General features: G+C 34.3%; 1 protein-coding gene across 1 annotated transcript in view; it reads left to right on the top strand.

Annotated features, from left to right (window-relative positions):
- LOC143245391 (transcription initiation factor TFIID subunit 1-like) overlaps window positions 1-24136 on the top strand; it is a 78471-nt gene that overhangs the window by 43873 nt on the left and 10462 nt on the right. Inside the window, 15 exon segments of the mRNA XM_076491680.1 lie at window positions 3772-3945; window positions 4284-4457; window positions 8197-8387; window positions 9814-9928; window positions 10475-10616; window positions 11291-11421; window positions 11706-11718; window positions 11721-11785; window positions 13801-13834; window positions 14258-14376; window positions 14750-14773; window positions 14775-14910; window positions 14966-15043; window positions 15946-16042; window positions 22259-22382. Coding sequence (XP_076347795.1) covers window positions 3772-3945; window positions 4284-4457; window positions 8197-8387; window positions 9814-9928; window positions 10475-10616; window positions 11291-11421; window positions 11706-11718; window positions 11721-11785; window positions 13801-13834; window positions 14258-14376; window positions 14750-14773; window positions 14775-14910; window positions 14966-15043; window positions 15946-16042; window positions 22259-22382 — 1617 coding nt within the window.

Here is a 24136-nt window from a genome sequence, read left to right as displayed (position 1 = left end):
TCTATGTAAAATATTTTCTCAAACGAGCCGTTTTTGCATATATATTTCTCTACAAGTGGGTTTTCTCGACATCATCTGAATGTTAATTTTTGTTCTTAATGCAATTTGTTATGTACTATAATTTATCTTGGACAAGATTCCAGTTTATTATGTTGTGTATTATGATTGAAAATAGCCTGAAGTTTTAATTTTAATTTAGATGTTAATTGAATGCCAATATGTATTAAGTTTATGGTATTTACCAACAAGATTGATATATACAGTTTTCTTTATTAATACAAATATATTTTAATATAGAAACAACAACGCAATTTATAATAATTGTTATTACAAATAATGATTTATATACAAAAGTTTTACAGACAAAATATTGTTAGTCTTTTCTCTGGTCTGGAATGCAATATTTTCCTGTGGTTCACAGTGAGCAAATAAGTTTCGAGTTGATATTAGTATAGTTCACTTAAGAGGTAGCTCAATTCTTGGCTGGTCTCGTGCCATTTAAAAGCTGACTTTTCTTTGATGAAGATATCTGATGTCCTCATCAACATAGTGATAGTACTAACATCCAAAGTTAATTCTCTGAAGTTAAATGGTTTATAATGTTCGAAATCTATAGACATTCCTGGTCAAATATCTGTAGTTTTCTGATTGATATGTGTCTATTACAGTTATTGCATCCGAAATTTATAGTATACTATAGATGAATAAATCAAACCAACAATATATAACTGTCTCTTTTGGCACGTCAGTTTATGAACTTTTAGGGTGAGATTTATGGAAGTTCATCAGTCTTCTATAATTTATTTGACACCCCTGAAAGAAATACAAACTTTAATGTAAATTAATCATTATAATAAAGTTATTACTCAGGAAAAGCATATGTTTATAGCCATTAATCTTATTTGTATAGGGAGCTATAAATTAGAAAACCAGATCCTCTTATTATGCCCATCTGTCACACCTTCTGTTTCACAAATTGCCATTTGTTGTGTCTAATATTCTGTACTGTCTTATTTACTAGCTGGAGTGCCTGCCCCCTTCCTGGAAGCTAAATTTATGAGTAATGAAAGGTTATTGTAGGACATGAAAAGTTTCATCCCTCATATGTAATTATAAAAGCACAGAAAATGGGCATAAAAACTGCAAGATACAAGATGTGAAACTGTAAGTTCGTATGCACTCCCACATGAATGTAATGTAGTACCCCTATATGGACACTCCCACATGAATCTAATGTAGTACCCCTACATAGACACTCCCACATGAATGTAATGTAGTACCCCTACATAGACACTCCCACATGAATGTAATGTAGTACCCCTATATGGACACTCCCACATGAATGTAATGTAGTACCCCTATATGGACACTCCCACATGAATGTAATGTAGTACCCCTACATGGACACTCCCTCATGAATCCAATGTAGTATCCCGACATGGACACTCCCACATGAATCCAATGTAGTATCCCGACATGGACACTCCCACATGAATCCAATGTAGTACCCCGACATTGACACTCCCACATGAATCCAATGTATTACCCCGACATTGACACTCCCACATGAATCTAATGTAGTACCCCGACATTGACACTCCCACATGAATCTAATGTAGTACCCCTATATGGACACTCCCACATGAATCTAATGTAGTACCCCGACATTGACACTCCCACATGAATCTAATGTAGTACCCCTATATGGACACTCCCACATGAATCTAATGTAGTACCCCTATATGGACACTCCCACATGAATCTAATGTAGTACCCTTACATGGATACTCCCACATGAATGTAATGTAGTACCCTTACATGGACACTCCCACATGAATCCAATGTAGTACCCCGACATTGACACTCCCACATGAATCCAATATAGTACCCCTACATGGGCACTCCCACATGAATCTAATGTAGTACCCCAACATTGACACTCCCACATGAATGTAATGTAGTACCCCTACATGGACATTCCCACATGAATGTAATGTAGTACCCCTACATGGACACTCCCACATGAATCTAATGTAGTACCCCGACATTGACACTCCCACATGAATCTAATGTAGTACCCCTATATGGACACTCCCACATGAATCTAATGTAGTACCCCTACATGGACACTCCCACATGAATCCAATGTAGTACCCCTACATGGACACTCCCACATGAATCCAATGTAGTACCCCGACATGGACACTCCCACATGAATCCAATGTAGTACCCCGACATTGACACTCCCACATGAATCCAATGTAGTACCCCGACATTGACACTCCCACATGAATCCAATGTAGTACCCCGACATTGACACTCCCACATGAATCCAATGTAGTACCCCGACATTGACACTCCCACATGAATCCAATGTAGTACCCCGACATTGACACTCCCACATGAATCTAATGTAGTACCCCAACATTGACACTCCCACATGAATCTAATGTAGTACCCCTACATGGACACTCCCACATGAATCTAATGTAGTACCCCTACATGGACACTCCCACATGAATCCAATGTAGTACCCCTATATGAACACTCCCACATGAATGTAATGTAGTACCCTTACATGGACACTCCCACATGAATCTAATGTAGTACCCCTACATGGACATAATAAACTTTCATACCAGTTTTGGTGAAGATCCATCCACAACCTGCAAAATAATTACATGGACGTAGAACAAACAGTACTTTTATATTTATAAAGATAAGTAACAGAAAGCCAAAGTTTTAATCTATCAAATGATGTATTGTTTTACTTTGTTTTCTGTACAGGAAAGTACCTCTTTCACTTCAATTTCAAACTTCAATCGCATGAGGAACACATTGATGAGCTCAGCTGAATCTCTGATGGCTCTTATTGCATGATTAGAAAAGTAGAAAAATTCTAATAGTTATAGAACATTGTCTGCTTTTTATGTGTTGTTATTTTGTGTTCTTAGGTACGTTATTTAATGAATAAAACATTTTTTATTGTACTACTACCATTAGTATACAAATTAAAAGTCCCAAACAAACACTTTATTTTTTGTTTTTCTATTTATTATTATAAAAGTAATTAAATTATCAAAATAAGGAAATTCAGAATAGATAAGGTTTGATTAGGTAAAATAAAGACATTTTTTTCACAAGGTACATTCATGAGCAAACCATGAATAACTTCTGTGTTATTCAATAGGATAACATAAGCTACATCTGTAGGGTAATGTGAGCTACATCTTTTCCAACTGATTTACTAGCTGTATTTTTCTATGCCAGCAGTACCAAGCATGGAGCACAAGTATGCTCAATTCAATTTTATTAGTTATCAGGATGTCTACCAGCCTACTCTCATATTGAAACTTCATTTAGGCAGGATTAGAGTAAATTAAACTATGAGACATTGGGCCTGGTGAAACACATCAGTCAAAAGGGTTTGACCTCCTGAGCCCAGAACTGTATTTAGATTTTAAATTATTCATGATATGATGTAGCTGTAAAGTTTATATAGCTCAAAAAACTTGGAGTCATTCTATGAGTTTTACTGCATTGCAGCTGAAAAGGGTACTTTAGATTTTTCATATTTTTATAGTGGTTTATAGAGGACTGGGGACATTGACCAAATGTGTACAGAGTTAAGGTAGAAGAAATAACATTAAATATAATGTTTTCACCAAGCCCTGATTTTTTTTTATATTATTAGTTTGTAATTGTATGTTGAACATTTTCTCCCAATATCAGAACATAGTGCTGAATATAATTTATTTTCTACAACTGTAGCATGCTATCCCAGCTGTTGAACTGCGTGCTCCATTCTTTCCAACTCATATGGGACCTCTGAGGTTACGCAGCTTCCATAGACCACCGCTGAAAAGATACTCTCATGGACCATTATCTCAGCCTGGGCCCCATGGTGTAATACCTTTACTCAAACACATCAAGAGGAAAGCAAAGGCTGGTTTTCTCATTGTTCTCTTAACAAGCTTCTCTCCAAGAAATGTTTTCTGGAAACATTTTTTTTTTACTAGTGATAATTACCATCAGCTGCCAGTTTTCTACTTTAGTTAAGTTTATACTTTTTTATATAAATATATATATAGTCACCAAATATTCCATGTTAATACTTATATATATTGTTTTCGCCTTTAAAATATTTTTGCCCATTAAATTGGAGTAGAGAATCCACAGTAATAATGTTTGGGTTTACATGGTATGTTTGCACTTCAGTGAAAGAAGTAGTGATCTAGATTAAATATCATGTTGTTTGAACTGATACATTCTGTTACCCTTAGTTGTGTGAACAAGAGAGACAAGCATCAGGTGGAGGGCAGATGTTCTTTATGAGAACTCCTGAAGATCTGACTGGGCGTGATGGAGAACTTATCTTAGCTGAATATTCTGAAGAACATCCACCTCTCATAATGCAAGTTGGAATGGCTACTAAAATAAAGAACTATTACAAAAGAGTAAGACATAATTACTGAATAATATATATCTGTTGTATAATTTACTGTATAACTATTACAAATGAGTAAGACATAATTACTGAATAATATATATCTGTTGTATAATTTACTGTAGCATTATTACAAAAGAGTAAAACATAATTACTGAATAATATATATCTGTTGTATAATTTACTGTATAACTATTACAAATGAGTAAGACATAATTACTGAATAATACATCTTTATGTTGTATAATTTATTGCAAAACTACTACAATTGATTAAAACATAATTATTGAATACTACATCTCAGTGTTGTATAGTTTACTGTAGAACTGTTACAAAACAGTAAGACATGATTACTGAATAATACATCTCAGTGTTGTATAATTTACTATAGAACTATTACAAAAGATTGAGACATAATTCTCCCCGGGTGTGGATTCCTGTACGTGGTGAGGGGACCTCCCAGGGAAGGTTCTGTTCTTTCAGTTTACCTCCTCTGGGTTGTAATCATCCACCCACGTGTTTGCCATGCATGATGACCCATGAAGTGGAGGAAAGGATCCTTGTGGTTGAGGGGTCCAACCCTAACACACCACTTTGGCCTTGAATTCCTGTACATGGATGGCATTGTGGTGGCCCCCCTCGGATCAGTCGGCTGGTTCACTTTGGCTAGGGTCAACCAAGTATCAGTGTTGGATGTTCTTAATAGGTGATGCGGACATTGTATCTGATGCTGGTGTTTGGGTATAGTACTCACAAAATCCCTGGTATTGCTGCAGTGTCCTTGTTTGACATTGTAGTGCATCCCCTTGTAGGGCTCCATGGTGGGTGGGGTCAATGGGCACAGAAATTTTCCTTTTTTATTTTGGATACTCCAATTAAAAATCTTAATAAAATAGTGAAAAATCAACCATGTCTTGAAGATTCTGAGCAGACATCCTCGCCATCTGTACCACCTGTTGAACCTCATTTTCTTATATTGCATTCTCTTTCACACAAACTTTTAGGGCAAATGTTTTCCTTTTTCATTCAGAAGGGACTAGAGGGACTTGCTGGCTCTCCAAAATCAGTAAAGAAACTTCGATCTGGTGACATATTGGTGGAAACATCCACATCTCCATACAGTGAACTCCTCTTTCATTCAAAGGCAGTTGGGGATATACCTATTGCTACTTTGAATTCATCACAAGGAGTTATTGTTGAGAGGAACTTGAAGAACATTTCAGAGGCAGAGATTTTCACTGGTTTCTCCACACAAGGAGTTTCTGCAGTGAGGTGTATATCCACTCAAAATGATGGATTATGATGCTGACCAATGTCCTCATTGTGACATTTACATCACTACCTCTACCTGCCACCATCAAGGTAGGGTATCTTAATTGTAAAGTATGGTCATACATTCCAAACCTTATCCAATGTTTCCAGTGTCAGTGGTTTGGTCACTCAAAGATGTCATGTTGTGGTTAGTTCCTTGACATGTGTTTATTGCTGTGGCAAGGACCATCATGCCTACGAGTGTGAAACTGACCCTCATTGCATCAATTGCAATGGCTCTAACCCATCTTTCTTGCTCTAAATGGTTGGAAGAAAAAGAGGTGCAACCGTTGAAAATGATTTATAACATTACTTATCCTGAGGCTTGAAAGTTGCTGTCTACCATTTCATATTGGACATATGCTGCTGCCATTCATTCCACTACCATAGTAGGAGTGCAAACGAGTCACTCTGTGCCTCTCAAAACAAATGAAAAGTCATGGTTAAAAAGGTTGATGAATCAACTTCAACACCCATATTTGTCCCTTCCATACTTTCCAACAAATCCCAAGATCCCCTTCCTTTGGTTTTGGGTACAGGCATTCCCTTGGATACATCTTCTTCTCCAACTCCACGATACAAAACGATCATTCATTTATTTTCTTCTTTAGTTGCTGTAATCCTATTCCAACAGCAAAGACCTAACCAATCAACCTAGGGCAGGATCCATGGAGGTTGATAGACCTTTTTCAAATAAAGACAGTAAAAAAAAAAGATGTCATAAACAGAAGAGTTCTCCATCCAATTCACATACATGTAAATAAAATGGCAACCTTAATACAATGGAACTGTCGAGGTTTATGTTCTAACCTGGATGATATCAAAACACTGATTGCTTCCTACTATCCTGTATGTCTCTCCTTACTGGAAACATCTCTGAAACCAGCTGATACAGTCACCTTTTTGGCGTTTTCTTTGTACATAAATGACAGAGTGTGTGATGGACGAGTGCATGGAGGGGTGGCACTGTTGGTTGATCAGCATGTGCCTACCCTGTCTTTGCCACTTGACACACCCTTGGAGGCCACAGCCATCTGTGTTTCCTTGTGTCATACCTCGAGTGCCCAGGTGGAAGCTGGATCAAGCAAACTGGCCCACATTTACTGCTCTCATAGAACTTGATCCTGCCATCGTCTGTGAGCCTTCAATAGATGACCATCTGGAAGCAGTAACTGACTATATTATACAAGCAGCTGCTCAATGTATTCCTAAAACCTTGACATGTTTTCCATGATATCCTTGTCCATGGTAAAATCCTGCATACCACGTAACATACAAAGCTTAGAAATGGGCCTGGGATATTTTTCGCATGTATCCCACATTTTCAGACCGCATTGCTTTCCAACAGTCCCGTGCACATGCTCAATGAGTAAGACGTGAAAGCTAGAAGGAATCATGGATTAAGTTCACAACCAGCATAACTTCTACCACCAGTCCCAAAGTCATGTGGGACACGATTCGAAAAGTCAGTGGACAGTGTGATTTTGTTCCCATTTCAATCTTGCTCTCTGATGTCCAGAAAGTAGCTGATACCCAGAGCATCACTGATAGTCTAGGTGAAAGCTTTTGCCAGGAATCTTTTACTTCTGCTTTTTCCTCCACCTTCTTAGCCATCAAGACTCAGGCAGAGCAAACACCTCTGTCCTTTCAAGCTGATTGTTTCTATGACTATAATTGTCCCGTTTACACTGGTGGAACTCAAACTGGCCCTTCATCAGTCTAGCAGTACATAGGTTGGACCTGATGATGTACACTATGAAATGCTGTGCCATCTGTCTCCTGCTTCTGTTGCTATTCTTCTTTGCTAAAGATATATCGTGCTCTTATTCGATCAAAACTAGACTATGGAACACTGGTCTATGGCTCTTAAAGATGCTGGACCCCATTCATCATCAAGGATTTTCGCTTTGCACTGGAGCTTTCTGCACTTCCCCAGTTCAGAGCTTATACGTAAAGTCTCATGAACCTTCTTTGCACCTCTGCCATTTGCAACTGTCTTTACTATATGCTTTGAAACTTTGTTCCTTACTAAAACATCCCACTTAGGGTTGTGTTTTTCTTCCTTGGTGGCCCATACTTTTTCAGAATAGAAGATCTGCCATTGCCTTCATATCCAGGTACAGTTGGATGAATTGGGTCTGTCCTTGGATAACTTTGCTGTATCTACTGGTCAGTCCATCCTACCGTGGCTTATTCCAGTCCCCAAATGTGACCTATCTTTAAGTCATATGAGAAAGGCAATAACATTTGTCCTAAGTTAGTGTGTTTACATAAATATGCTTTACTAATATATATATATGTTCTATGTTCTTTCATGTATGGTTGTGAAAAAATTCTAACAAATGAGATTGTATGAAATATTCAAAATATCTTTATTATGGTTAGAAGTTCCTGGAACATTAGTTTAATAGTGATGTTTGTAATACTAAACACTCCAGAAACCAGGTAAGGACAGTGGAGCCCCTGATTTCAAGTATGGTGAAACAGCATATGCATACACATCTCCATTTCTGGGTAGTCTTGCTCCTGGTCAAGCCATGCAAGCGTTTGAGAACAATCTATTTCGTTCTCCTATCTATCAACATGAATTACCAGATACAGACTTCTTGATCATCAGAACTCGCCAGCAGTGAGTACCCTCTTTAGTATAACACCCTTTATTTTATGGTTTACTTAATCACTTCACTACCAAATTCAAACAACTTGCAACAATATAAATTTATCATAAGAACATGGATTCAAAATGAAGTAAATGACATATAATATTGAAATGTGTGGAGTTTTGAGTTATCTTTAGGTGAAGAATGAAATAATGACGTAAATGATGTCATGAGATTATAATTTCTAGTCTTTTAGTCCAGTATGTCTTGTATAGAGTTTTGAGTTATCTTTAGCTAGAGAATGGAATAATGATGTAAACGATGTCATGAGATTATAATTTCTAGTCTTTTAATCCAGTATGTCTTGTATAGAGTTTTGAGTTATCATTAGCTGTGAATGGAATAGTGATGTAAATGATGTCATAAGATTATAATTTCTAACCTTTTAATCCTATATGTCTTATGGACATCATCCTGTTTTTTCAAACAGTTTACCAAATGAAGCACTAAGCTGGAAGTAAATAGTTTGGACTTTGGCAATGACAGAAAATAATTTACTATTTTAATTCTTAGGACTTACCTTTAAGGCATGACACTTCTGTTCAAGTTATTGAAAGTGTTATTTTTAAGTATTACTTCCATTAAAATTATTGATTGTGTCATTTTTAAGGCATGGTTTCTGTTAAAGTTTTTGCTCTTGTCATTTTCACAGTTGTCACTGTGGCTTTTAACAGAGTAGTATGAATCTAAAACCTGGTTCAGTTATATATTCAGTGTATTTATTGAATGATATCACAGTGCTAGAGCAAAATAAAACAGTTAGATTCTTCATTATGAATTTTTCAAATGTTAACTGTATGTTACTTTACAGTTTTGTTATATATTATTGGGCCACACTATGTCTACCAGTAAATTGAGACATACAATGTGAATAGTAAAAGTGAATTGAAAGAGTGAATGGAAACAATACAAAAGCTTTTTTCTACCTGTCTAAAAAAACAATAGAACTGATAACTTACTAAAATGTACTGTTGTTTTTCCTCATCAATAAAGTTAAAAGAAAAAGCCAACAAGTGATTCCACCCATCATTAGCCAGACCTTCTCTCCACTATGCCTGTCCAATTAATGGCCTGTGCATTTATGATAGTTATGGACCTTTGAGACCTTACACCAGCCCTACAAGTAAAGTGGGGGGAGCAGTAATTTGTTTGCTATTCTGAAGAATAGAAAGTGGAAGACATCTGATTTTAGAGCACTTTATGATGTTTCTTTAAAACATAAACAATGTTTATAGTGTTTAATATGCTTATAAACTTCTGTTTCAAAGCTGAGTTTTGTCAAGCAGGCCCGTATGGGTGGTGTTAATGGGTTCTTCTTAGGGACATTTGTTGGAAGTTGCAATAAGAAAACAAAATCTTATCTTTAAATATTACATGGAAGAAATGTTCTTCTAGCTACTATATTCGTGAAGTGGAGACGATCTACACTGTTGGTCAAGAACTTCCTTTGTTTGAAGTACCAGGACCTAATTCAAAAAAAGCGAACAACTTTATAAGAGATTTTTTGCAGGTTTGTAAAGTGTACTGTCATATAATATACACTAGCATTTATTGTTTTTTTGTAAAGTATTCTTTCATATAATATACATTAGCATTTATTGTTTGTAAAGTGTACTATCATATAATATATGTTAGTTCTGAAGAACTACAAACTATATTCCAAGTTTTATTTTTGTAATAAAGTTGTTAATGTTTTACTAAAGCAGTTCATAATTGTGTCTATATATTTTCATATCTTTTGAAAATCTTCTATTTTAAGTAATTTCTAGAATGTGTTGAAATGACAGTGGTGTTAAAAATATTACCAATCATTATGTGTTATTTAGTATTTTCTTCTTTGGTTACATATCATGCTTTTTTGTTACTCTGGAAAGTGTTTGTTTATAACCACAACAACAACAACAACTGTCTAGAAAGCCCCATTAAAGCATATAACTTACATGACTAAGTAACTTAAACAAGAAGTGTTTGCTATATTTTAATGCCAAATATTTGTATAAAATGTCTTTAGTCTTAAAAAGTATTTCTACGTTATTAATTTGAATTTCTTCTGTAGGTTTTTATATACAGACTTTTTTGGAAAAGTAAAGACAGTCCGCGACGTATCAAAATGGAAGATATTAAAAAGGCTTTTCCTTCTCATTCTGAAAGTAGTATACGTAAACGGCTGAAACTGTGTGCAGATTTCAAAAGAACAGGTAGATAAATGAACCTAGTATAGTAATCTTGTTATTCATAAACAACTAAAATTAATAAATGCTTAACACATTATAATTCATTCTGTTGATTTAATTTACTAAAGAACTAATCTATGACTGTCAGTTTTAACTTGATGGCATTTAGAAATAGCATGCACTTCCGTGCTTGCTTATGAAAGCTGACCAATGTACAGTAACCCCTTTTGTTCTTAGGAAGGGTTATTTCATAATACTAGATCTGTAGTATTTGATAAAACCTACATTTAAATAAACCAAAAGTGGTACCCACATTATTGGTGTTAACTGTTTGTTCTCATTTACATTGTGTTTATCTGGTGTTGTAGTATGGAACGTATTAGCAATTATAGAGTTTGTAACTCTATCTTGTTCTAAGCTCCAGACTGCTTATAAAAGCCAGTTGGATTGTACTGACATCCTGAGTGAAGATTCTGGTCTTTAACTGATAAAGTTTGCTAATAATTACGGTTAAAAATGCCAGCTGTTAACAGTGATAATATTTTCTGACTTAACAGTAACTGTTACTGCTTAAAGAGTTGAATTTTATTACGTGAACCAGTTGTGCCTTTAATGTGTAACAGTAGTTGTTTGTGTTATTGGTATTAATAAAGTATGACATTAATAGATGTAATGATTAGTTTTTGCATGTAATCTAGGAATGGATTCTAACTGGTGGGTACTGAAACCTGACTTTAGATTACCTACTGAAGAAGAGATAAGAGCCATGGTTATTCCAGAACAGTGTTGTGCATATTATAGTATGCTAGCTGCAGAACAGAGATTAAAAGTAAGTTAAGCTTTGGTTGAATATTATGTGAGTGATGCCTGTGTATTCAATGTTTTACTATCTGTTTTCTTATGTGAAGTATTTAAAAACCTGTTTGTTAGGTATTATAATTCAGAGTATATTAAAGTATTCAAAGTGTCTCAGGTTTTTCTGTAATATGCTGTTCTATAATAATTTATTTTCATAAAATTTACAGTGAAAAATATTTAAATATTTTAATACTGTAAAAACAAACTTAATAATTTCTTATTTTTTGGGTGTTGCTTGTTATTTTGTGCTGCTAGGATGCTGGTTATGGAGAAAATCATTATTTGCACCAGAAGATGAAAATGATGAAGAAATGCAAATGAAAATGGATGATGAGGTAATCATTTATTTTCTTGTGATTATTGATAAAACATTGTGCATTTATTTATTAACACAAAAAACGACTCTGACAGTTTAGTTTTAAAATGGTGAAGATCCTGTTATCATGTAAAACTCATCCATTGCAGTTGATCTTTTGAGACTCTTGGCTGCTACATCTGTTAACTGTTTTCAGATTGCACCACTCCTAACAGGCATAGATCACTGTTTAACAGGTTCCTCCATCTTATCCAAGACTTTTCTTTTAGTGTTCTTCCTTGCATAACCAGTTAATACACAGATTAATAAATGTTTGTTTTCTTGTACATGCAAGGTTTCAGCACCCCAGCATATTTATACTGCTCTGATTATATTGATAACTAATATTAGTTCTTTTTGCTGCTGACTATTGTAGACTGGGCTGCAAATTGTTGTTTTCAGATTTACTAGTTTTATCTTTAAATTTCTTATTACACTGGAATTTCTGCTACATCTGTTAAAACAGAAATTATTATACTTTTATTTCCATAGGCAGTGGTGTACTTTTAGAAACATCGTAAGGTGGGTTAAAATATCCTGGTTTCCTCTTCCTTCTCTAACTCATTATTTGCTGTAATTGGTGGTCCTACATGAGTAAAACACCTTACCATCTATGTTACACTCATCTCTTTCTTCCAATCCTTGTTGAAATGCTGGCTCATCTCTTCTACTGGCATTCATAACTGCTTTTCCCATTGATATAACAACTTCATTGTAGTTCTTTTAGATATTCCAATTGCACATTTTTCTGTCATGTTTTCAGCCAACAAATCAACATTATCTATGTAAATATTCCTCCATGTACTTGCTAATTCCTTGCTGCCCTTTCCAAAATTAAAATGAATAAGGCACAAGACAACCTGTCTCACTCACTGAACTCTTCTACAATTTTTTTGTTTTTTTGACATCATGATTACAGCAGATTTTATGGTGCACCACCAACTTATTGACCTTTCCCTGGAATCATATATACTGTTGTCTGGTTTATTTATTACTTACCAAGATGCTAACTCCTTTACTAACCTTAATGAGGTTGGTAGATCCTTATAGTCCATCATGGTTACAGCAGATGTTATGGTGCACCACTAACTTATTGACCTTTCCCTGGTATCATATATACTGTTGTCTGGTTTACTGGTTACTTCACAAGATGCTAACTCCTTTCGTAACCATAATGAGGTTGGTAGATTCTTATAGTCCATTATGGTTACAGCAGATGTTATGGTGCACCACTAGATTATGGAATCACTTAGGTCCATAGGATTACTTATACTGTTGCCTGGTATGTTGGTAAATTCACTGGCTACTGATTCTCATCTTAACACTAGAGGCCAGAGTAGTAATGTCCAAGTCAACTTTATTAAATTTACCACTTATACATGTGGGATAATAAGGGAAGTCAGAGCATTGAACTAAGTTAAGTTTCAGATAATGTGTGTTCTTTGTGCTTACCAATACCCTGAATTTTAAACTTCTTTAGAAATAAATTATTATAAAGTTTCCTTTCTAAAGCTACGCCCTTGATAGGAAACCAGCTTCACCACTAAGAAGCTCTTTCCATTCAACATAATGAAATTAGGAATATATTTCAGTATTGTTTTCTTTATATTCCAGACTTTTAGTTTGTTGGAAACAGGTGTTTCATTTGACATGCATATCTTAACTCATAATTTTATGAACGTTTTACATAAGTATACACATGTATGTGAATAAAACACATGTAAACATAGACTTGCACTGTTAAGAGAACTAAACACATGATCTAGAACCTGAACCCATATCCTCCTATTTTTTTCTTCTTACTACTATTTAGGTAAAACTTGGAATACTACCAGATACTTTATTCTGTTTCATTCTCTTATAGTTCAGGTGAAAGCCACTCCTTGGAATACTACAAGAGACTTTATTTTGTTTCATCCTCTTGTAGTTCAGATAAAATTTTCTCTTTTGAATACCACTAGAGCCTGTATTCTGTTTTGTTCTCTTTTGTTTTAGGTGAAAGCTGCCCCTTGGAATACCACTAGAGCCTGTATTCTGTTTTGTTCTCTTGTTTCAGGTGAAAGCTGCCCCTTGGAATACTACTAGAGCCTGTATTCTGTATTGTTCTCTTGTTTCAGGTGAAAGCTGCCCCTTGGAATACTATTCGAGCCTGTATTCTGTTTTGTTCTCTTGTTTCAGGTGAAAGCTGCCCCTTGGAATACTACTAGAGCCTGTATTCTGTATTGTTCTCTTGTTTCAGGTGAAAGCTGCCCCTTGGAATACTACTAGAGCCTGTATTCTGTTTTGTTCTCTTGTTTCAGGTGAAAGCTGTACCTTGGAATACTACTAGAGCCTGTATTCTGTTTTGTTCTCTTGTTTCAGGTGAAAGCTGCCCCTTGGAATACTACTAGAGCCTGTATTCTGTTTTGTTCTCTTGTTTCAGGTGAAAGCTGCCCTTGGAATACTACTCGAGCCTTTATATCTGCTATGAAAGGAAAGTGTTTGCTACAGCTTACAGGTGTTGCAGATCCAACAGGATGTGGGGAAGGATTTTCATATGTTAGAGTACCAAACAAACCACAGCAGTCAAAGGTACGTATCTATAGATCATAAATATTTCTTTATTTAATCAAAGTTATTCTGATGTATGTTTAAACATCAGTTCAGTCATGACTTTAGTGTCTCAGGTTGTGAAGTGGATTATATATGAATCATTAAAGTTTATCTTATATCTGTCTATAGTACTGCTTGTAAGGATTTAGTAACAATATAATTAGCACTAAAAGAGAGTTTCTTGAAAGTTGAACTGAATATAAAGTTGGGTTTTAAAGTATTTTCATTAATAAGTATTTGCCGCAGTACAAAATAGAGTACATTTTTTATCAATTATGTATAACATGACAATTTTCTGTTGAATTTGAAAGATAAAAGTAAATTGGATTCTTGTGTTTTCATTGACAAAAAGGATGATGGATCCAGCCAGACGCCAGCTAAAAAAGACTGTAACTGGAACAGATGCTGATCTGAGAAGGCTCTCACTGAGTAATGCCAAACAACTGTTGAGGAAATTTGGAGTTCCAGAAGAAGAGGTAATACATTAATGAAAACTTAGCTACATTATTGTAAGTATTATTGTACATGTTATAATATTAAAATAACTAATTTAATGTTACATTTTCAGATCACATAAACTTTCGGTGGGAGGTTATAGGCGTTGTTCGAACACTTTCAACAGAACAAGCTAAGGCTGGGGAAGAAGGTGAGATATGTGCTAACATCTTTATCTCATGCTTACAGATATTTAATATATGATGTCATAAATGAAAGAAAACAAGAGCTTTATTTACATGTCACTCTGTAGATGAAATATGTATCTGTGATATTCTACTGAGAAAGTGCAGTAGGTTTTTGTAGATATCACATTCCAAAAGTATATACATATATATCTTAAAAGTGTAGAGCTGGCACAACTTATACAATAGAATACATTAAGAATATATCAGATTATTTCTGTTAGTTAGAGAACTATAGGGTACAAACTAAGCCTGCAACCTATTTGAAACATCAGATTGGTGCAGATGTGCCCAAGATCTCCAATGTAAGGATCAGATTTTGACAGAGTGTTTTTGTGTGTTCTAGACATCCCTAATGTATACACGCTAGTAGCATGAGTTAAACTTCAAAACTTGTCTTTAGATAAACCACACACTTATCAGATTGCAAACACGACACATTTTCATAACAATAGAAAACAAATATATATTAAGTGGAGAAGCTGAATTCTTCATCTTACATCTTTTTTTCTGTAAACCTTTAGATAAACCTCTCTTCAATGAAAACAAGGGTATTATAGATACCAGAATAAAAAAAAGGCAAGTTTTAAGTGATGCTATGATATTGTAGGACATGTAAAATTATGGTGAAAGTAAAGTTAAAAATTTAGAAGCATCTAATATGTATCAGGACATACCTAATCTGACAGCAGCGAATATTTCTTTTTGCTTCTATGTGATTGACCTCACTTTGGGATACTTTGTGTTCCCTCCATAAGAAAGATGCTCAAATGTATTTTTACAAATGTTTCTTGTTTGTGTTTCATTTTTCAGATTATAGATACAAGATTAAGTTTGTAAATATTAAACTGAATTTTTTCTCATATAGCAATGAGTAAATTTGCACGAGGAAATCGTTTTAGTATTGCTGAACACCAAGAGAGGTACAAAGAAGAATGTCAAAGGATATTTGATTTACAAAACAGGTATGTTTTATTTACATTATAAATCTATCACTTTTTGGGGTATCTATATAGGTGACTGGTTGGAATTTAACTACTAGAACAGAGAACATGGACTGTAATAATCTATAGATAAGGGAGACTGGTAGGAATTTAACTACTACAATAGAGAACATGAACTGTAATTATCTATAGAGGGGAAACTGATGGAATAGATAACATGGAGGCTGGTAGGAATTTAACTACTAGAACAGAGAACATGGACTGTAATAATCTATAGACAGGGGAGACTGGTAGGAATTTAACTACTAGAATAGAAAACATGAACTGTAATAATCTATAGAGAAGGGAGACTGGTAGGAATTTAACTACTAGAAACATGAGAACATGAAGGCTGTAATAATCTATAGACAGGGTAGACTGGTAGGAATTTAATTACTAGAATAGAAAACATGAACTGTAATAATCTGTAGAGAGAGGAGACTGGTAGGAATTTAACTACTAAAACTGAGAACATGAATTGTAATAATCTATAGACAGGGGAGACTGGAAGAAATTTAATTACTAGAATAGAGGACATGGATTGTAATAATCTATAGATGGGGAGACTGGTAGGGATTTAATTACTAGAATAGAGAACATATATTGTAATTATCTATAGATAGGGAGATTGGTAGGGATTTAGCTACTACAATAGAGAACATGGATTGTAATAATCTATAGATGGGGAAACTGATGGGAATTTAACTGCTAGAATAGATAACATGGACAGTAATAATCTATAGATAGGGAGACTGGTAGGAATTTAACTACTAGAACAGAGAACATGGATTGTAATAATCTATAGGTAAGGGAGACTGGTAGGAATTTAACTACTAGAACAGAGAATATGGAATGTAATAATCTATAGACAGGGGAGACTGGTAGGAATTTAACTACTACAATAGAGAACATGGATTGTAATAATCTATAGATAGGAAACTGATGGGAATTTAACTACTAGAATAGCTAACATGGACAGTAATAATCTATAGATAGGGGAGACTGGTAGGAATTTAACTACTAGAACAGAGAACATGGACTGTAATAATCTATAGACAAGGGAGACTGGGAGGAATTTAACTACTAGAATAGAAAACATGAACTGTAATAATCTGTAGAGAGGGGAGACTGGTAGAAATTTAACTACTAGAATAGAGAACATGAACTGTAATAATCTATAGACAGGGGAGACTGGGAGGAATTTAACTACTAGAATAGAAAACATTAACTGTAATAATCTGTAGAGAGAGGTGACTGGTAGGAATTTAACTACTAGAACTGAGAACATGAATTGTAATAATCTATAGACAGGGGAGACTGGAAGAAATGTAATTACTAGAATAGAGAACATGGATTGTAATAATCTATAGATGGGGAGACTGGTAGGGATTTAATTACTAGAATAGAGAACATAGATTGTAATTATCTATAGATAGGGGAGATTGGTAGGGATTTAGCTACTACAATAGAGAACATGGATTGTAATATTCTACAGATGGGGAAACTGATGGGAATTTAACTGCTAGAATAGATAACATGGACAGTAATAATCTATAGATAGGGAGACTGGTAGGAATTTAACTACTAGAACAGAGAACATGGATTGTAATAATCTATAGGTAAGGGAGACTGGTAGGAATTTAACTACTAGAACAGAGAACATGGATTGTAATAATCTATAGGTAAGGGAGACTGGTAGGAATTTAACTACTAGAACAGAGAACATGGAATGTTATAATCTATAGACAGTGGAGACTGGTAGAGATTTAACTACTAGAATAGAGAACATGAACTGTAATAATATAGACAAGTGAGACTGGTAGGAATTTAACTACTGGAACAGAGAACATGGACTGTAATAATCTATAGACAGGGGAGACTGGAAGAAATTTAACTACTAGAACAGAGAACATGGACTGTAATAATCTATAGACAAGGGAGACTGGGACTTAACTACTAGAATAGAAAACATGAACTGTAATAATCTGTAGAGAGAGGAGACTAGTAGGAATTTAACTACTAGAACTGAGAACATGAATTGTAATAATCTATAGACAGGGGAGACTGGAAGAAATTTAATTACTAGAATAGAGAACATGGATTGTAATAATCTATAGATGGGGAGACTGGTAGGGATTTAATTACTAGAATAGAGAACATAGATTGTAATTATCTATAGATAGGGGAGATTGGTAGGGATTTAGCTACTACAATAGAGAACATGGATTGTAATATTCTATAGATGGGGAAACTGATGGGAATTTAACTGCTAGAATAGATAACATGGACAGTAATAATCTATAGATAGGGGAGACTGGTAGGAATTTAACTACTAGAACAGAGAACATGGAATGTTATAATCTATAGACAGTGGAGACTGGTAGAGATTTAACTACTAGAATAGAGAACATGAACTGTAATATATATAAGGGGAGACTGGTAGGATTTAGCTACTACAACAGAGAACATGGATTGTACTGATGTTTAACTGCTAGAATAGATAACATGGACAGTAATAATCTATAGATAGGGGAGACTGGTAGGAATTTAACTACTGGAACAGAGAACATGGACTGTAATAATCTATAGATAAGGGAGACTGGTAGGAATTTAACTACTACAATAGAGAACATGGATTGCAATAATCTATAGACAAGGGAGACTGGGAGGAATTTAACTACTAGAATAGAAAACATGAACTGTAATAATTTATAGAGAGGGGAGACTGGTAGAAATTTAACTACTAGAATAGAGAACATGAACTGTAATAATCTATAGAGAGGGGAGGCTGGTAGGAATTTAACTACTAGAATAGAAAACATGAACTGTAATAATCTATAGAGAGGGAGACTGGGAGGAATTTAACTACTGGAATAGAAAACATGAACTGTAATAATCTATAGATGGGGAGACCGGTAGGGATTTAATTACTAGAATAGAGAACATAGATTGTAATTATCTATAGATAGGAGAGATTGGTAGGGATTTAGCTACTACAATAGAGAACATGGATTGTAATAATCTATAGATGGGGAAACTGATGGGAATTTAACTACTAGAACAGAGAACATGGATTGTAATAATCTATAGACAGGGGAGACTGGAAGAGATTTAACTAATAGAACAGAGAACATGGATGTGCTGTGTCAGATATTTCACAAATATTTGGAAAATGTAGATGACTGTAGTGAAAATATAATTTTTAGAATCATTTGTAAAAAATGTAATGTGAAACATAAAGTAAAGGATGCCATTTGAATAAAGGTATAGAAACCTATAATAGATGAAACACCTACCTCATGGGTAGGTTTGTGATCTTATCCATTGGTGTATTTAATTGTCATGATTAGCTGTGTTGATGATACCATGTTGTTTTTTTATATTCCATTTTAGGTGTTTTCTGAATTTTCAATCTGATGTTTTCCTTTTGGCCATGTTTAACATTTGCAGAAGAGATTTTACTCTTTTGTAATGGGTACCTCTTTAAACAATTTTGTGTACAAGTTACTGTCTTACATTCAATATTTAATTAAACACCTTTACTATCATTGTATATGAATGAAATTAACATTACAATATTTTTCTTTGATAGACTGTTTAGGCACCATATTCATCATGGAACTTTGTAGAATGGACAGCAACTGCCTGTTGTGGAGACACAAGTGTAGAGGACAACATGTCTTAAGTCTTTTGCCTTTTGTCTTCAAGTCAGTGTGTATGTGTAGGTGCTGACAGGTTTATATAGTGTCCTGGTGGGTTGTGGAGAGTGTGTTGTGATTGGTTGGATTATCACTGTTTCTGATTGGAGGAGAGATTTCCTGGAAATTCAACCAATGGCAGCCACAAGTTACTCACGAGTCTTCTTAGAACATCTTAATTCCATAGACAAAAGAATCCACTTCAATATAGAAATAGAGGAACAAAATAGTCTATTGTTTCTTGACATACTCATCAGCAAACAAGCAAGAAAAATAACCTCAACTGTATACAGAAAAACCTACCCATATGGACAGATACCTACACTTCCAATCCTATCATCTGACCTCAATGAAACGTGGTATGATCCAATGCCTAAACAAGAGAGCAGAAAACATTTGCGATAAGAAGAACGCAGAACGCCAAAAGATCATAGAGAGTTTTAAACATAATGGTTACACCTCCTCCTTGATCAAAAACTCCTTGAAGAAGACCATGACAGAAAGAAAACATCAGAAAGTCACCAGCATTTACCTACCATACCTACAACATTTCAGTGAAACATTGAAATGCATAGCCAAAAATTTCGACATAGAAGTCTGGTGGAAATCTTACAATACCTTAAGGTCCATTTTTGTAAAAAAAAGAAAACAAACAAACAGCGACCTACCAAAGAGAATCTCAAAAATGTCATCTATGAAATTCTGTGTTCCTGTAACGATACATACATTGGAGAAATGGGAAGAAAACTCGTGACAAGAATAAAAGAACATAAACATTGTACAAGACTCATGAAAACATAAAATTCAGCCATTACAGAGCATGCCACATCAACTGAACACAGAATAAACTGGGTGGAAAACTAGAATCATTGACACAGACAAATGCTGGAAGAGAAGAAAAATCAAAGAATCATTTTATATGAACACTATTAAACCTTCACTAAACAGAGATTCAGGATTAGAGGTGAGTAACCTGTGGCTGCCATTGGTTGAATCTACAGGAAATTTCTCCTCCAATCAGAAACAGCGATAATCCAACCAATCACAACACACACTCCACAACCCACCAGGACACTATAAAAACCCGTGAGCACCTACACACATGCTGACTTGAAGGCAAATGACTTTCGAAACATTGTCTTCTGCACTTGTGTCTTCACAACAGGCAGTTTCTGTCCATTCTACAAAGTTTCATTATAATATTTGTTATGATTTGAAGTTTTGTTAACTAAATTTTAATGTTTTTTTATTTCAAAAGAAACTTTTTAATGACTTCTTAATTTCAGATATATTGTCATGTGACCAGTGAATTATGTAAATTCTCTACTTTGGCCCTCTGTGTCTTTAATAATAGAATGACAGCTTAAATCTAGATTATAAGGTGAATGCAGTTGAACCTTCATCAAATTTATATGAGCTTAATATCTTACATGTAGATGTTAGTTACACTTTTGTATAGTAGGTAGAAAGAGTTCATTTCACACTATAATCTAACAATGGTTATTTCAAACTTGTCTTGCAGAGTCTGTCACAGAGTACATGTAACTGATTCTAGTATTTTTGGCTGTAGCACTTATAACTGTTTTTTACCAAAATATTTTATATTTAGTTAACAATAACAGTTAGTGATATGAGATTCAATAGGTTACGACAATAACTACAGTTAGTGATATAAGGTTTGAGAGGTTACGACAATAGCTAGAGTTAGTTATATGATTTTAAGAGGTTCTACAGGTTATGACAATAGCTAGAGTTAGTGATATGATTTTAGGAAGTTCTACAATGTTATGACAATAGCTAGAGTTAGTGATATGATTTTAGGAGGTTCTACAGGTTATGACAATAGCTAGAGTTAGTGATATGATTTTAGGAGGTTCTACAGGTTATGACAGTAGCTAGAGTTAGTAATATGAGAGAGAAAATAGACATTTGCTTTAGAAAACTTATCTTAGTATATTGTAGAGTTTATTCAAATGAAATATGAAAACTGTAAGATACAGAGAAGTATTTTTATATTTGAAATGAAAACAACCTTGCACTTGATTTATTGAGAGCTTCAGTTCAACTAATTACATACAGATAAATAACAGTTTAAAATTATTTAATTAAAATAACATTTTTGTTCGTAAAAAGATACTTGTGATTTTATCAGTTTTTGTGAGGATATGTTAAGAAATTTCATATGTATTGTTGAACAAGTGAAATTTGTAATACCTTTTGAACAAACTGCACAAGCGAGATACAAAATGATTAAATGATTGCTTTTATTGTTTATAACACATGGTGTATAGTTTGTGTATTTCTTTCCTTCAACTTTGTTTAGTTAAATTTAGACATAAAATGTCATGCTGGTTGTCATGTTATAAAGTGGATGTACCTAACACTCTTTGAAAAAATCAGTTCACCTCAGAATACCACAATATTTAGAAAAATTATACTTCTCTAGTTTAGAATAGTGTAAGAATTCCATCACATTATTTAAGTGAAAACCTCTGTGCAGAGTTTTATCATCGACTGAAGTTCTGTCCAGTGATGAAGCTTCCAGTACGGATGATGATTCTGACATTGAAGAAATGGGTAAAAACATAGAGAACATGCTGTCTAACAAAAAGACATCATCACAAGTAGGAAACATTTTAAATTTTACCTTGTTTAAAAAAAACAAAAACAACCTCTGAACATTGAACTAAATCAATTTATGATACAGAGATCAAATTAGTTCAGGATGTGGGAAATAGAATGTACCTTGTAATGAATACCTTTAAAGGAGTTTTATGTTGACTGTTGGGACAGTTTTATATGAATCAAATTAGTTCAGAATGTAGCTTAATAGTATACTGTATCTTCTATTCGCCATATTCTAAATACCTTTAACTCTTTCAACACAGGCTTGGTCAATTTGACCCTCCACAACAAATAAAGATTTATTCATGAATACATGGAGTACTTATTTAGAATAGTCTCTGTTACATGTTACAGTTAAGAATACATTTCCTCTTCTCACAAAATCTCAAATTTTCTTTCTCTATTAACCTCTGAGAAATGTTCTAAATGTGATGCCTTGTAGTTTATTGTTATTTTGTCTACCTTATCTCAAAACTTATTAATGGTATTGGATCGGATGTAAGACAAGCTTTAAAACACTTGTACTGAACATATAACAATGTCCTGTATTAATGGTATGGGAGAGGAAGTGAGACAAGGTTTAAACACTTGTACTGAACATATAACAATGTCCTGTATTAATGGTATGGGAGAGGGACGTGAGACAAGGTTTAAAACAGTTGTACTGAATGTATAACTGTATTCTGTATTAGTAGTATTGGATCGGATGTAAGACAAGCTTTAAAACACTTGTACTGAACATATAACAATGTCCTGTATTAATGGTATGGGAGAGGAAGTGAGACAAGGTTTAAAACACTTGTACTGAGCATATAACTACATTCTTTATTAGTAGTATTGGAGAGGAAGTGAGACAAGGTTTAAAACACTTGTACTGAACATATAACAATGTCCTGTATTAATGGTATGGGAGAGGAAGTGAGACAAGGTTTAAAACACTTGTACTGAACATATAACAATGTCCTGTATTAATGGTATGGGAGAGGAAGTGAGACAAGGTTTAAAACACTTGTACTGAACATATAACAATGTTCTGTATTAATGGTATGGGAGAGGAAGTGAGACAAGCTTTAAAACAGTTGTACTGAACATATAACAATGTTCTGTATTAATGGTATGGGAGAGGAAGTGAGACAAGGTTTAAAACACTTGTACTGAACATATAACAATGTCCTGTATTAATGGTATGGGAGAGGAAGTGAGACAAGGTTTAAAACACTTGTACTGAACATATAACAATGTTCTGTATTAATGGTATGGGAGAGGAAGTGAGACAAGCTTTAAAACAGTTGTACTGAACATATAACAATGTTCTGTATTAATGGTATGGGAGAGGAAGTGAGACAAGGTTTAAAACAGCTGTGCTGAACATATAACTACACTCTTTATTAGTAGTATTGGAGAGGATGTGAGACAAGGGTTAAAACAGCTGTACTGAAGATATAACTTTGTTCTGTATTAATAGGATTAGATAGGATGTAAGACAAGGTTTTAAACAGTTGTACTGAACATACAACTGTGTCCTGTTTTAGTAGTATTGGATAGGATGTAAGACAAGGTTTTAATCAGTTGTACTTAACATACAACTGTGTCCTGTTTTAGTAGTATTGAATAGGATGTGAGACAAGGTTTAAAACAGTTGTACTGAACATACAACTGTATCCTGTGTTATTTGTTTCTTAGTACATGTTGTGTAAGATATTTGATTTAGTAACAGCTGTTTCTGATAGTGGGTGTCTCTGACCTGGCTTTT

The sequence above is a fragment of the Tachypleus tridentatus genome, chromosome 2 (assembly GCF_004210375.1).
Source record: "Tachypleus tridentatus isolate NWPU-2018 chromosome 2, ASM421037v1, whole genome shotgun sequence".
Taxonomy (NCBI): Eukaryota; Metazoa; Arthropoda; class Merostomata; order Xiphosura; family Limulidae; genus Tachypleus; species Tachypleus tridentatus.
Note: the sequence above shows the minus strand (reverse complement) of the source record. Positions and strands in the feature narration are given on the sequence as shown.